Source organism: Astatotilapia calliptera, chromosome 23, assembly GCF_900246225.1.
Source record: "Astatotilapia calliptera chromosome 23, fAstCal1.2, whole genome shotgun sequence".
Taxonomy (NCBI): Eukaryota; Metazoa; Chordata; class Actinopteri; order Cichliformes; family Cichlidae; genus Astatotilapia; species Astatotilapia calliptera.
The window spans coordinates 17,295,731-17,311,862 of NC_039323.1; the positions used below are offsets into that span (position 1 = coordinate 17,295,731).

Below are 16,132 nucleotides of genomic sequence, written 5' to 3' on the forward strand. Positions count from 1 at the left end.
CCGTGTTTGCGTGGGTTCTCTCCGGGTACTCCGGCTTCCTCCCACTGTCCAAAGACATGCAGCTTGTGGGGATAGGTTAATTGGATAATCCAAATTGCCACTAGGTGTGAATGTGAGTGTGAATGGTTGTCTGTCCCTATGTGTTAGCCCTGCGACAGACTGGCGACCTGTCCTGGGTGTACCCCGCCTCTCGCCCTATGACAGCTGGGATAGGCTCCAGCGCCCCCCGCGACCCTGAAAAGGATACGCGGAAGCGAATGGATGGATGATTAATTACACAAAAATATTTTAAAATGCCTGCTATAGATAACGAAAATAGTATAAGTCTTTAAATAGTGTCATTAAAAATTATGCCTGTATATTATATTATATATTATAACAGACTTTCAAAATGCAGTATTGAGACAGATTGATGAGTCCAAAATGTCTGCATTAATAATAAGGATCACAGTTGAACTTCACACTCTTGGCTGTTGCTATATACTGAATATGATGGCAGAAAATACAACACTAATATCATGCCAGGAACTTACATTGAATCCAAATAATTGCTCTTTAAGTTTTATTTAGTTGCCAAAAACATGGAATAAATGATGTAGTGATATTCTGATATTGTGACAGCCACAATCAACACATACCGGTTAGCCTTCTATTAGTTTCCATGAACAGTGGTCTAGAATTCAGCCACATTCCCTGAATTTTTATATTATTATTCTGTTTTTGCTTTAGTCTGCCCCTCCACGCAGTTTTATTGTGTTATAAACATAATAAGTATAAAACATTTATTTAATTATCAACCCCCATATCCCAACATCAAGCATCTATAATTTTCAATTAAAAAAGTTTTGGTGCAAGGCTGTTTCCAAAGATTCAGTTTTACTGATTTTGTTGTTAAAACTTGGTCTTCCTGTCATCTCGCTGAACTAACCCTGCCACAGCCTGACGGGGAGAGTTTGTGTTTTAGAGAAGGCGACATCACATGACACCACTGTTACAGAAAGAAAAATCAAAATGACAAAAAAAAAACTTTTTTATGTTTATTCTGCTGTTCTTATAACTGCTGAGTTTATAATTGGACTGAATTTAAATTTCTATGAATTTTACCACTCTCATTTGTAATTTTGTTGTTATTCCGACAACCTATTTCATGTTTCTACAATGTTAATATAGTAAAGCTTTCTTTGAACAAAATAGGGAAATAAATAGCATATTAAAAAAAACAACAATAACAAAAAAAAAAAAACCAACCACATCATCATTGATGTAGAACAGTTGGAGTCCATCCTTGGCTTTTATCTAAGGAGGCTTTTGAATGCAAGACTTTTACTTGTAACGATATGTGCAATGAAATGAAGGTCCAGATCAACCACCGGCAAACCAAACAAGACAAAGCAATTGTTTATAGACTAAACCATCCATAACTAATTAATGAATCTATTAATCATGAAATCAGTTACAGGGAAATTTGGAGGAAATTGTTGCCAGTATCTTTGAACAAAAATGAAATATTTAATATGAATTTAAGGCTTTTGGATCTTTTGGGAGGACAAAACACATCTTAAGATTTGGACAAATGAATCAGGTTTATCCATAGATCAAAGTGGTGTTTTGCTTTGTTTTGTTTTTTGCTTCGTTTGTTTCCTTCTTCTAAAAAAATGAGAGAGAGAGAACAGGAAACTTCCAGATCCATGGCAGACCCATGAAATAAAAAGGTCACTGAGTTTTTCAGAGGCTGATAATCCAGTTTGAGTCTGAAAAGTTAAAAAGATGAAGTGGACGTCAGATTTTCAGGAAGTTTTTTTCTATTTTATGACACAGTTTCTTACATGTATGTACACTGAGATCCAAAACACTCAAAGATCCACTGAGCACTAAACTAATGTCTCCTTTACCTCAAGTAGTCCATCAACCTCAGGCTGTTAGAGGTTTTTAATTTCTTCGGTACTACACGGTGGTTTCTCCCTGGCTGCTATTGATCAGTCTTTGATAAAAACGACGCCACGACTGTAGAGTTTTCCCTGACCAGATCCAGAACCCTGATGTTATGCCCACAATAAGGGTCATCAAGTACTTGATCATAAAGACGGTGAAGTCTGGCGTGTTTGATGCAAAGTTTGATGCTGGGCATGGCACAGCAAAGTGCTTGCAGGTCTGCATGTGCCAGGTTACCTCCCACTGCGATCTGAAGGCCTGCTCATAGAAATGGCAGGCGATGACAATGGTGGCAGGCACTGTGTACAGCACGCTAAACACACCAATTCGCACCATCAACTTTTCGAGCTTCTCGGTCTTTGTGCCGTCGTGCTTCATGATGGTGCGGATACGGAAGAGTGATACAAAGCCAGCCAGCAGGAAAGAAGTTCCGATGAAGAGGTAGACAAACAGAGGCGCCAGCACGAAACCACGCAGTGCATCCACGCTGTAGATCCCCACGTAGCAGACACCAGTGAGCAGGTCACCGTCCACCTGTCCCGTAGCCAGGATGGTGATGGTCTTCACCGCTGGCACCGCCCAGGCTGCCAGGTGGAAGTACTGCGAGTTTGCTTCAATAGCCTCGTGACCCCATTTCATCCCAGCAGACAGGAACCAAGTGAGAGAAAGGACCACCCACCACACGGAGCTCGCCATGCCAAAGAAGTAGAGGATCATGAACAGGATGGTGCAACCCTCCTTCTTGGTGCCTTGAGCCACCAGCTTGTAGCCATCCTCTTTAAACCTATCCACACACACTACTTGGTCCTCCAGCAGGAAGCCAGCGCTGTACGCCACCGCCACCATGAAATAGCAGCCTGACAGGAAGATGATTGGTCTCTCTGGGTATCGGAACCGCTTCATGTCCACCAGATAGGTGAGGACAGTGAAAAGGGTGCTGACACAACATAGAATAGACCAGGTTCCAACCCAGAGCCGCCCAAACTTTAGCTCATCCTCTTGGAAATACATCAACCCATTGGGTTTGGAGGGCTCACAGGGGGAGCCACAGTCCTTCACTCCGAGGAAGTGATAATTCAGGTAGGAGGGCACCTGGAGCTGCAGGGGGCAGAAGAAAGGCTGGTTGCCCCAAATGTATGGAGGAAAGGTCACAAGCTCAGAAAGACTTGGGGTGGGGTCCGAGGTAGGGCCCTCGGTTTCGGTGGTGTTTTGACCGACGCAGATCTCTCCTGCCCCATGGATGGGAAAGTTCTCACAGCGCAGTCTCTCAGGCCACTGGAATCCAAATTTGTTCATGAGTGCCTCGCAGCCCTGCCGAGCCCGCTCACACAGAGATCTGCAGGGAGGGATTGCCTGGTCTAGAACGGTGCAGACCGGTGCGTACATGGAGCACAGGAAGAACTTAAGGTCCAAGGAGCATTGGACTTTGACCAGAGGATAAAATTGGTGCACCTCGAGCCCGGCGTCCTCCTGGGTGGTGTGCCCCAGCAGGTTGGGCATGATGGTCTGGTTGTAGGCAATGTCAGTGCACAGGGGGATGGAGATGGGCTGGCAGAAGCCATGCTCAGGGATGGAAATTCCTCGATCATGCTGACTGTTGCAAGGCTGGAAGAGATATACCAGAGTGAATCCCCAAACCCACCAGCAAAAGGAGCAGTGTCCCCCCAAAGCCATGACAGCAGATCCAACTCCAAAAAAGTTTGATCAACTTTTAAAAGGTTTTAATAAAGGTTGCAAACACAGTGCAAAGACCCCTTTATTATTCAACTAATGTTAGAAAAAAATATTTATTCAAAGTATTTCAAAGTATAGTCCTCTCTTAGGAAAAGGTGATGGTCTGCTTATGAATCCTTTCAGAGTCATATCTCAAAGAAAAGTCCTTTCTCTCACACAATGAAGCAGTAAAACTCTCCCTGAGAGTCACCCACAGTCCAATGTGGATCAAGTAGTCTGGACTGCAGTTAAGTTTAACAGTAAATCCACAGCTTGTCCGTCTGTCTGTGAAGTTGCCAGACCTCTATTCTTTCTCCTCAGTCTGCAGGACCCTTCACACTCTGTCTGTTTCTGATGGTTTTCAGGCACCCCTCCCTCTCCCCGCTTCCCCAGCAAAAGAGCAGAGTGAGAGGGGGTTCCTTGAAACCAGCCTCCTCTGCTCCAATCACACACTTTGTTTTTTCAGGAGTCTCCTGACTTATTGGTCACTGCTGCTGAAAGGGGGCGGGGCGTTGCTAAAGGAAAGCGAGTGTAGGAATCCTGCAGAGTTTAACTGTTTCTGTTTATTTCAATGAAATAAAGAAGAAATCCTCCTGTGCATTCAAAGTCAGGTGGAAATAGTGTAAGTGCTCAGTACTTCTTGCTTCATTTTATGTGCAGATTACTGATGGCAAATTGTTTCCTAACCAAATAAAACCTTTCTATTATACTCATTCATTTAGCACATATAAAAACTAGAGTGGTTTTCAGTCAAAGCAAACTGAAAACAGAAGTATAACATAATCCTGATAGAGAAAATGTAACAAATACAAAGTATTTACAAAATAAATATTTATTTATTTTTATTTTTATATATTTTATTTATTTATTTGTTTATTTTATAGCCTTAAAATTAAAGGAGTGAAGCAAAAAATTGCAACAAAAACTTTAAAATATAACATCAATGAGTGAATATCTACAAATAAAACAAGAGTGGAAGTCTGGCTTCGGTCATTAAAAGAAATCACAAAAATATCTTTGGAAGTGATCATTCTGCACATTCATTATGTTCTTATTGAATCTTATCTATCATGTGTCTATCAGCTGCTTCTCCTCAGAGACGAATAAAGTTTCCTTTGAACCTGATTGAACCACAGCTGTGAAACAAACACAATTACACTAAAGTTAGACTCTTTATTCCCTACATTCATTTTTTCTTTTCAGTTTAACAGATGCATGAACTCTCAGACATCCTTCAACAACAAACTTTTCATCTTCTGTTCCATTTGTCTGGTTTGTAAATAGGTGACTCAATTCTGTCTTATTTTCTGCTTCTCGAGAAAAAAAACTTTTTTAAATGCGCTTGTGTCAACTGGTCATAATCTCATGTGTTTTCCTTTATAACCACCTGGACAGATCAGAAATCTCAGCAGATGTCTGCATAAGATTTCACCAAAACTTCCTGCATGTTCAAACATCTCACACATTTCTGCTGCATCTGGGTGGAAACACAAAGGACACGACCTTAAAAGTAGCTCAAACCCTTACCACACTAATAAAATGATTTAAGTTTCCAACATGTTGAGAAAAACAAACATCTTGATATCAGACTTCCTCCTTCTTTGGCTCTGCATGACTGAAACTCTTTTGTGTATTGCATGCTTATGTCAAGAGAATGTTTGTCCTACCATCAGATATTTAGTGTGTTTATGGACTTGTGAACCTTTTGGAACTCAAGAAATACCATCACTGAAACATTTGTTTATCACTAATGTTTTGTTGTATTTTGTTTTTTATTGGAGTGATAAGTGTTTCCTGTCAGGTTCCCTGAAATCCATCATGAAGACCGTTAAAGACAGGAAAAAAGAAAAAGGCAGGAACTGACAAAATGTGATGTGGAGCTAAAAAGCAGACGTGTGACATAAGAATATGGCAGGCAATTACAACACAAGACAATGTACTATGTCTTTTTAAATTTTTATTTAAAATGAAACACTACAATTTAATTTCCTCTTAGAACAAAGAATTAGTGAAAAGCAACTTTCTGTCAAAAACTGTAAATATTGTGATTATTCAGTGAAAGATTTATTAGTACTTCCATATTTTTCTTGACATTACTGCTTATTTAATTGTCCTTTACTCTTATTTTGATCGTTTTCTTCGTGTCATTGTGATCCTTCAAATTAAACCACACCTGTTATAGGAAACACAAAAACATGAAGACGATAGAAAAGCTGTAAAATGGTGTTTTTATCTCCTCCGCATCTGTTTGACCTTCATCACACTGAACTTTACTCGTCTGCTTCTCGTCTCTCTGTCAACATGTTGATCGTGTAAACCAGCTCGTGCAACAGTTGCATCAGACACAAATGCAGATGCAGCGGCTCAGCGGGAGGAACGATGGACGCATTAAGAGCTCAGGGCATCACACTTGACTCCTCCTCCCATCAAACATCACACAAGGTGGTGGTGGTGTTAGGGGGGGGGGGGGGTACTGCTGCTGCTGGGCTTCATCCATAGTTGACTTCACAGAGTTTCTCCAGCTGTGGGAAGTTGCTGTTTTGATTCTTACATAGGATCATTGGATTTAAACGCTAGAAAACCAAAAGTGTTTTAAAGTGAGCACCAGAGACTCACTTTAAAAAGCAATGGTGCACTAGTCATAATGTTGTGGACTTTGATCTCAAAAATAGCATAGTTGGTGTGGTGATTAAAGCCCTAACTGAAATTTAAAAATGTATTTTTCAAGTCTTATTGCGGTTTGGGATTTTTCTTATTTAGATTTTAAATCATTTCTGTTCTCATTTTTTTTTTTAATTTTGTAATCTTTGGGCTCTCTGACACCGCTGTCAGCTTTACTTCCTGTCTTTGTTTTTCCTCCTTTGCTGACAGTCTGTCCAGCTCACATCGCTTTCACCCTTGTTCATTGAAAGACAGCTGAGCCCTGCACAATGAAGCGAGTTCAGCTACGCAGAGTATCTTTCTGTTGCTGGATTCACTGACACTAACATTGCAAATCATGATAAGCGGTCACACGAAGCTTGTTACTCATTAATGCTTCTTTTGACCAGTTCCAACTTGACTCAACTCTACTCAGTTTTGGTCATTTTGCCTTACAATTGAGTACCGCCTAATATGTGTGGGGTGATTATAGCAACATCCAAAGTCCTGTGACGCCATCTGTATGATGTCAAACACAACACAACAATAGACGACTTTGAGGCAAGGCCAAGCAGGTATTAAAAAGTACCTGGTACCTGGTACCAGGTACGAACACCTAATAAAAAATCCTAAAAACCAGGCTGTAGGTTAACCCGAGGTTTTCCCTGTATGTTCACGTGGTGTCATCGGACAAATCAGTATGAACTGTGTGGATAAGTCTTTTTACAAATGAAGATAAATCTGGAATAGCAGAGAAAAATGAAGAGGTTAAACACACAATAGAATAGAATAGAATAGAATAGAATAGAATAGAATAGAATAGAATAGAATACTTTTATTTGTCAATTTCTTCAAATGTACTTGCCATACAAAGGAATTGAAATTACGTTTCACACTGTCCCATGCGTAGGCATTGACAACAATAAGGTGCAGATGCACAACAAAAACAAAAACAGCCCTAACAATAAGGTAATAAATAGTAATATAATAATATAAATAGTGCTAAAAGAATACTAAAAATATATATATAGCAGCAGGTGTGTGCAATTGCAATGCAAGTCAGGAATGTTTTCAGTTCTTGGTTCAGAGAGTGTTTCCTTGTTGGAGAGTGTGCGTGGGTGGGGGGGTAGAGTCCAATCTGTCTACTATACTTCTGCCAATCTGGTGATTCTGCTGGCTGGGAGCCGGGAGGGAAGAGAGTTCAGCAGTCTCACAGCCTGGTGGATGAAGCTGTTGGTGAGCCTGGTAGTGTGGGAGCGGAGACTTCTGTATCTCTTTCCAGAGGGCAGGAGGCTGAACAGACAGTGCGCGGGGTGGGTTGCATCGTTGACAATTGTGATGGCTTTGCGGGTGAGGCGAGTGGTGTAAATGTCTTGCAGGGAGGGGAGTGGTACACCAACTATCCTCTCAGCTGTTCTCACAATGCGTTGTAGAGCTTTTCTGTTATAGTCAGTGCAGCTACCGCCCCACACAGTGATGCAGCTGGAGAGGATACTTTCAATAGTTCCTCTGTAGAATGTAGTCAGGATGGGTGGTGGAGCACTTGCCCGCTTGAGTTTGCGCAGGAAGTAGAGGCACTGTTGTGCTTTCTTGGCCAGTGATGCTGTGCTGGTGGTCCAAGAGAGGTCCTCACTGATGTGCACCCCCAGGAACTTGGTGCTGCTCACCCTCTCCACCGCAGCGCCGTCGATGGTCAATGGGGGGTGACAGGTGTGGCCTCTCTGGAAGTTGACAATAATCTCCTTGGTCTTACTGACATTTAGCAGGAGGTTGTTGTCTCTGCACCACGTGGTCAGGAGCTCAACCTCTTTCCTGTAGTGGGTCTCATCGCCCTTGGTGATGAGCCCCACCAGCGTTGTGTCGTCCGCAAACTTGGTGGTTGGAGCTGTAGGTTGGCGTGCAGTCATGTGTCAACAGGGTGAAGAGCAGAGGACTGAGCACACAGCCTTGTGGAGCCCCCGTGCTCAGGGTGATGCTGTTTGAGACCTTGTTGCCCACACGCACCGCTTGAGGCCTCTGGCTGAGGAAATCCAGCAGCCAGTTGCAGAGGGAGGTGCTGAGGCCCAGTCTGTCCAGTTTACAGATGAGTTGTTGTGGTATTATGGTGTTGAATGCTGAGCTAAAGTCTATGAACAGCATTCTCACATATGAGTCTTTCTTGTCCAGATGAGTTAGGGCTGGGTGGAGGGCAGAGCAGATTGCATCCTCTGTGGATCGTTTCGCTCTGTATGCGAACTGGTGTGGGTCCAGGGTGGGAGGTAGGGTGGATTTGATGTGTGACATGACTAGTCGTTCAAAGCACTTCATAATAATGGGTGTCAGTGCCACGGGGCGGTAGTCATTGAAACAGGCTGGGGATGGTTTCTTTGGCACAGGTATGATGGTGGCAGTCTTGAAGCATGATGGGACAGTGGCTTGCCTCAGGGAGGTGTTAAAGATGTCTGTGAAGACATTCTTCAGCTCCTCTGCGCAGTCTTTCAGCACACTACCAGGGATGTTATCTGGACCCGCTGCTTTCCGGGCGTTGATGGTGATGAGTGTCCTCTTCACGCTGGCAGCAGACAGGCACAGAGGCTGGTCGTGTGGAGGTGGTGGTGTTTTCTGTGGGCGTGTGTTGTTCTGTGCTTCAAATCGTGCAAAGAAGCTGTAATAAGTCCTTGTAATAAGCAATACAGACTTAAAGTAACACATGTGAATGTGTGTGTGAGAGGAAAGCTCTGTATAGTAGTTTAAAAGCATATATGAATGTGTGTGAGCACAGTAAGGCTGGAAATGATTTACTATATTAATAAAGTTTAGCCTGTTTGAGGACAGGAGAGATTAGTTTGTTAACCTCTGGTGGGGAAAGAGCAGTCTCAAGGACCAAGAGCAGGAATTTCTCAGTCCTCTGGCAGAGCAACTACAAATAGTCAGAAAAACAGTCAGAAATGAATTCCTCGGTGTGTGCCAGGTCTTTTTTTACACCCAAAATATGAATCACAAGTTCACATAATCAGTAAATCTTTTGTGCTCCCCTTGGTTAAAATATGGCAGCGTAAAAAGTAGCAGGAAGCTAATGTATTGAGCCAGCCAATCAGAGTTACTGTGGGCTGTGCAGTGAGATTTCTACATGCATGAGGTACAGAGTGGGCTTAAGATGGGTCTACAGTGACCATGTACCCACATCACGGGTTTAACACAGTTAAAAATCACTCACTGCTCAGTGCTGTTGTGTTGTTTGACTATAAGGACAGTATTATTATAATCTCTGTTGTCACTGGTACAGTGCACTCACAGTATTTTAAATTGCCTCATTAAAAAGTAACGTGCAACTTGTGACCACCACCCAGACTCTGGATCCCATCATGCTTTGCACTGAAGAGAGGACGGAGAGCAGTGCACAACAACAGAAGCAGCAGCAAAGTGAATATTATTACAAAATTCAAATTTTATTTGACAGTATATTATAAAGTAGTTCTGTAGTCCTGATCAGTCTGTACAGGGAGCTGTGAGAATGAATGACTTCGGATGAAACCTTTGTGTTTAACTGATAAAAATCAACAAGATCCAGATTCTTAAAGCAGCTGTATTCCCCACCTTTTGTTTTTTGTTTTTTGTACATCGCGGCCCAGAGAAATCCATCGTTCATCTGCTTCTGTTTATGTAGGAATACAGATGTCATCTTAAAACAGAGCCAAAACACTGTAATTAATAACACTGTGAAAGTATCTGACTGAGCTTACTGCTACAGCTGAATAATTAAGGCTATTTAACTAAGCATTTCCCGGATCCCTGTGTGAGTTTAACTCAATACACATTTATAAAGCTTTATTAACACAGAGCAGTGACACAGCTCAGCTCTCCTGTGAGGAAGCTGGAGTCTTTATTTTCAAACTGTCAGATTCGTTGGGTTCCTGAGAAATTTTCAGACTTTATCATCTATATGTCTTTTTTTTGTTTGTGTGTCTGAGTCTAAGCTGAAGGACTGCAGTGTGTTCACCCCCCCCCCCCCCCCCCTCCTCCTGCTCTGTTTTTACTGATGCAACAAAGTGAAAACTGTCCGACGTTCACAGCGTTGCACTACGCTCTCAAATTCACCTGATCCACTCTCAAGCTCGCCTTCTTTATTTCTGCCCCCCTCCTTTAGTGAGACCAGGGAGCTTTTACTGATGAAAAGCCACCATGTGAAGGGGGTCCCCGGGGTCCAGGGGGGGGGGGGGGGGGGGGGATTTCTTCACAGTGGAAGCTATGTTAAAGAGCAGAAGATATTAACATCCTATTACCATCCCATTCATACACATTAACATGACAAGCTGCCTAGAGGGGGGCCCAGAAGCACTCTGGGATGGTGGGGACAAAAGAGCTCCGCCCACAGGTCAGAGTGGCGAAGATGAAGAAGGACAGAATGGGAAGAGGACAAAGGGGAAAGTTTGATTCAGAGGATTTAACCCTTGAAACTCAGTTTAGACTCTGAATGAGAAACAAGGTTCAGATCTCAAAGGCAGAGACACAGGCTGAGGGTTCAGGTTTTTTCTTAAAATAAAGACAAAACAGAATCTGGTCATCAACGGGCTCAGAATAATACTATAGTGCATCACAGTGTGGGATATAAAAATTCAGATACAGCCACTTAAATACAGCTAACACTCTGTGGCAGCAGAAGTACAAAATAGCCAACACTGAACCTCCAGAAGCTGCTGTTCCTCTAAAATCCACCGCAGGCTCGAGCAGTGAGTCCGTCCCCAGAGACTCACAAAATAATCCTGTTTATGGTCTGCTACATAACAACTGTACATGGGGAACTTGACCCCTCTTTTTAAAAGTTTGCTTTATGACTGACAGGTGGATGGTGACACAGGCGGCTGGAGCTGCTAGCTGTCTTCTAGGCTTCGCCTGAGCTTATTGGAGTCCCTGAGTTGAACTCAGGACTGTGTTTGTGTTGTTGAAGCCTTTTTAATGCAATAATCTGACCAATAATGTTGTTGCTATGAGATTAACTGCTGTCCTCAATGTCTGAGCTCCAGTTTTGGTGAGTGAAACTCTGGAATCTTATTTGTAGGTTAACACTACGGTAATTTGCAGGTATCTGTGTCTGTTTGATGCTTCTATACAGTCTATGACTGTTCTCTCTGTGAATTTAATCAGGATACTTTATTAATCCCTAAGGAAAGTATGTAAAATCTGGGAATCAAACCCGGGACACGGCAGTGAGAGCACCAAATCCTAACCACCAGATCACAAGGGACCTCTGACAGGCTTGACTTCTTAACTTACAATGTTTTTCACTGATGGGCAGATGGTAACCTGACATATGTTAAAATGTTTGACAATAAACTAGTAGTCTTAAAAAGCACCTACTTTTTCTAACAGCTTCAGAGTGTAGCTTGATTTAGTGTTTTTACATAGAATTCAAACCCAGAACGTGAGTTCAAAGATTTATTGAAACAAACTAAGTTTACTTTGAGCTTGATAAACTGCAGGAACCATGGAGAGAGAAAGACAAAAGGATAGAAACCGTGAAGAAAAGTGGAAACCTTATTTCCTTTGTTTCATTGAGGGTACTAGAGCAAGAATCACACAGGATAAAAACCTACCTTCATGTTCAGTGCACTGTTTGCGCTAACACACCCCAGTTTTAATTTTTATTTGCTACTTTTATTTGCTTTTAAATATTTAAATCCTAAATCACCCAGTGATCTTAAATAAATCCTTAAGATTTGAATCTTCATAAATATTAATGAGTCCATAGTTGCTGCTAATCCAACAGCATTTTCTTCTTTTTCTTTGACTTGTCTATAAATGGACTATTGTTGACGCCTCAGTCCATTAAGAGACCAAGCAGCTGAGCCCTGGAGGTCAGTGCAGGTTAAAGGTCACGGCGTGTGTGTCTGTATACTATAAATCAAACTGCAGACACACAGTCACACTGAAACTGATTAGTTTTAATGTTCCTCGTGGACAAAAGTTATTTTTAAAACGTGAAAATCACCAATCAAGTTTGGAATATTTACTGGACCTTCAGTCCTTAGACCTATATCAGTAAGTTCATTAACCACAACCTGTACATGGTAAATGTCACAAAAAACAGACAGGACTGAAAAATGAAAATCTTTTCTTTAATTATTCAGTCAACAAACATGGTTGTCAGAAACTATTTGGACTGACTTGTTACAAGGTCACTAATGTGTGTCCACTTTTTTAAAATAGAAATTAGTGAAAACTTTTAATGAGAAAAACTCAAATAAATATATATATATATTTTTTTGCCTGTCCCGTTTGGCTCTTTTACCATCAGAATTGTTGTCTAAAGGCAAAGAAAGATGCCCAACGGATTTACTTTACCAAATTGACCATCCCAGCCTTGCCGTAATGGTCCATTTGATTCACCTTTTATTGTTTATTTTATTTTCACTTACTGAATACGGGACAGACTTGACTGGGGGAAAGAAGGGGAGAAAGAAAGAGGGAAAGAGAAACAGCTGAGAAGAGGGACGGGGGAGAAGGGCAAAAAACAAAAACCAACAGAATGAGCAGAGACAAAAAAATGCATATATCAATCACCTGGATCACCTGCTGAGAAAGAAAAAAGAAAACAAGCAGAAGAGAACAAGAGTAATAGAATAAACAACATCACAATGATATATGGGAATATGACAGTAAATACTAAATATTAAACATTATTGTGCAGCACATAAGATCAACAGAACACAGTGTGCTTTGAGGTAGGAGCCAAAAAGGGTGTAGTTTGTGGGTGTGATCACCCGTGTGTACACCTGTGAGCATGGACGCGCTTGTTTTTTTTTTTTTTAAAAGGTTCCTTCATGTAATGATCTGCTAGAGGGTGTGGGGGGGGGGGGGGGGGGGGGGGGGTCACAGCCCCGTCCTCCAGGGCATGAAGCAGGTATGGAGGAGATCAAAACTCCAGACATCCAGAGGCCCCCAGAACACAAGAGACCAAGGAAGACCAACCGAGGGGCAGCCGCGCCACTGTCCCAGAAAGAGCTGAGGAGAGTCCCAGATGAGGGCTCACTCAGCAGCCGCGGAGCAGAAGCCAGGGGGAGTTGCAGTGACGCGCCCGTGAGCTCCGCCGGCAGCCAGCCGTGCCTGAGTGACCGAGCCCCAGGCCGAGAGGCCGGGGGCACCCCACCTCCGAAGTGGCCCGAGCGAGCCCCAGGCTCCAGGCTCCGATAAGCGGCCGCCAAGGAGTGAGCCGGTGTGTACCTGGACGCCCATCCCCAGACACAAAGAACCACCAACGCACCGATGTCTGAGGGGGTCCGCCACTGGCAGGGGAAGTGGTGGTGGGGGGAGATAGGCCTCCAAACCTTGGAGGGCCTGAGATGTCCCCAGAGAGGTGGCGCCTGACACCCAACCTGACATATAGACACAGACATACAGGCACACACATATACAAACATCCATTCCCACCCTCATGCTCTCATATGCACTTACTCCACACTCAACCAACGTGGAGACAGACATAAAGAGATGCTGTACACACGATCACACTCCCCAAGCGTACTCTACAAACCGGGTCTAGGTACCCTTGCAAATAAATAAATTTTAAAAAAGATATAAAAAATTAGAACAACAATGGAAAATAATGAAATACAGCAAAGAAAAATTTCAACAGTAAGTCCTTAAAATATGAAATAAAAAGAACAACATTAAATTCCATAAAGATATGAGCTCTCTGTAATTATGTTAATCTGTGATTCCTTCAAAATAAATGCAGCAAACTTTGATATTATTCATACAAAGCATGTGTAAAACGTGTTGACTGTAAACCTGTCCTCATCTTGTTGGTCATGTTTCTAAAAACCTTCATGTGATCTGATTTAAACAGACACTTCAGCTAACTGCTTACAGTGACAACACATGGCTGCTGCCCCTGTGAATAAGACCCAGTCTGATCTAATCTAATCTAAAAATGATTAAATAAAGTCTGATGAGACACACATGATGTTTGCTGCCATCACAACAAGCTTAGAGTCCAGATTGTTACTAAACTTTAATTATAAATTGTCAGAGAATGACAAAGAAAAGGAAAGGTAACAAAACTAAAATAAATATACCGTCCAAGAAAATGTAAAATGAGTTGCATGTGTAACACAAAAAAGACACATGACAGTAATTAAGAGTCAATAAAACACAAATAGCTGGTAAACTGCAGTGTTCAGGTGATTTTCATCATGTTTGAGTGAAACAGTGAAGATACAATCAAAGAATTAATCTACATCTGCTTGAAATCTGGGTATCATTGTCATCAATGCAAAATAATAACAACTTCAATGTGCACAAAATCTAAAGAAATTAATACAGCGTATTTCAAAGAATAGTAGTCACATCAGAATATAAAAATGATTCATAATTGAAAAAAACAAGCAGAGCTGATTATGTGATTTAAATGCAGCTAACTCAGATTTTTTTTAAGATAACTACTCTGCCAAGCAGCTGTTTCATTTAATAAAATCAGCTAACTAGCAATATTGTTTTATTGAAGAGTATATTTGCTTCTAAAAACAAGCAGTAATGCAGCAAAGCTATTAGCTAGTATTTCTTTTACTTTTAGCTTCTTAGTTTCTATTAATTTACCATGGACATTAATATTCTGTTTATGTGGTGATGCAAATGTTAACAATTCTAAATTTTGGTATTATCTAATGATAAAAAAAAGTACAAAAAAAGAGAAAAGAAACACATAGTGTCACTATAGCAAGGGCAAGCTCAATGCTTTTTGCTTTTAAATATCAATTAAACATAACATTAATGTTTAGTTTAAATATTTTTTATAAGTCCATGTTTGTTCAACAAAGCAGCTCACCATATTAAAAAAACCCAAACCAAACCAAAAAAACAAAAAAACAAATCTGCCTTTATGATCTTTCATGTATAGCACAAAAATCCAGTACTTCATATTAGCAGCGAGCGAAAATTGGAGAACACCACAAACTTAAACAGAAAGTTTATCAGGAGAAAACAAAGAAAAACAACACAAGTGAAACTTGCCAGGGTACTTGTCTTCAGAGGCTTGATATCAAAGGCTGCTTAGCATTTTGATTTATTAATGATGGGATTAGTCAGATTTCTCTCATCAAATGTCCAAAAACACAAACAGAGTTAAATATGCACAAACACCTTCTTCTTTCTCTTTTATCTTGCCAATCAATCAGACGTCAGTAGGAAATGTACATCTGACATCCTGTCAGTCAGAACAGTTAAAGTGTTTTTCTGTTGACTACTAATCCTACATTTACATATGAACTCGATCAAAACAGGTCAACAGAAAAAGTTTCATAAAACTTTTTCTTTGTTGCTGTGAACAAAAATGTTAATTTAAATTCTTTGATCTATTGTCAGGGTTCCTGGGTCGGTGACCCAGTGTTTTCAGTTCACACTCACTGTTTATCTACTGCCTGTTCCACTTCCTGTTTTATTGTGTTAGCCTTGGTCTGTGTGTATTATGTTCAATCCTCTTCCCATTATCATTAGTTCATTATGTTCAGCTGTGTACTCACCAGTCCCTCATTATCATCATTATCACCAGTCTGTGTATTTAAGCCCTCTGTTCTACCCATTCAGTGTCGGGTCATTGATGATGTTGTTTCTGTCGTGTATTCCGTCCAGTCAGTCAGTTAGCCAGCCAGTCTACCAGTCCGCTAAGTCCAGCCAGCCATCCATCCTATCATCTGTTGTCTACATATTCAATAAACCTCGTTCTGCACCACGAGTCCTGCATGTGGGTCATCCCTTCCTCGCCTCCGCACACGAGCCCTGACAGAATGACCCGACCCGTGCCAAGAAGACACGCTTTTGACCCAGCGGACTCGGACCTCTACGAGCGGCAGGAGGTAGCGCTCTCCTTGTG

At 41.6% G+C, this 16,132-nt stretch overlaps 1 protein-coding gene across 1 annotated transcript; it reads right to left on the reverse strand.

Annotated features, from left to right (window-relative positions):
* Positions 1-1,171: 1,171 nt before the first annotated feature.
* Positions 1,172-3,975, reverse strand: LOC113016212 (frizzled-7-A-like). The gene is made up of 2 exons (XM_026158864.1): positions 1,893-3,975; positions 1,172-1,751 (listed from the first exon to the last, which is right to left on the reverse strand). Exon 1 carries the CDS (start codon positions 3,604-3,606, stop codon positions 1,945-1,947), a length of 1,662 nt encoding a protein of 553 aa, XP_026014649.1. The 5' UTR covers positions 3,607-3,975; the 3' UTR covers positions 1,172-1,751; positions 1,893-1,944.
* Positions 3,976-16,132: the final 12,157 nt, after the last annotated feature.

Excerpts from the sequence above, each read along its gene's own strand:
- LOC113016212 (XM_026158864.1), bottom strand. The coding sequence starts at position 3,606 with ATGGCTTTGGGGGGACACTGCTCCTTTTGCTGGTGGGTTTGGGGATTC.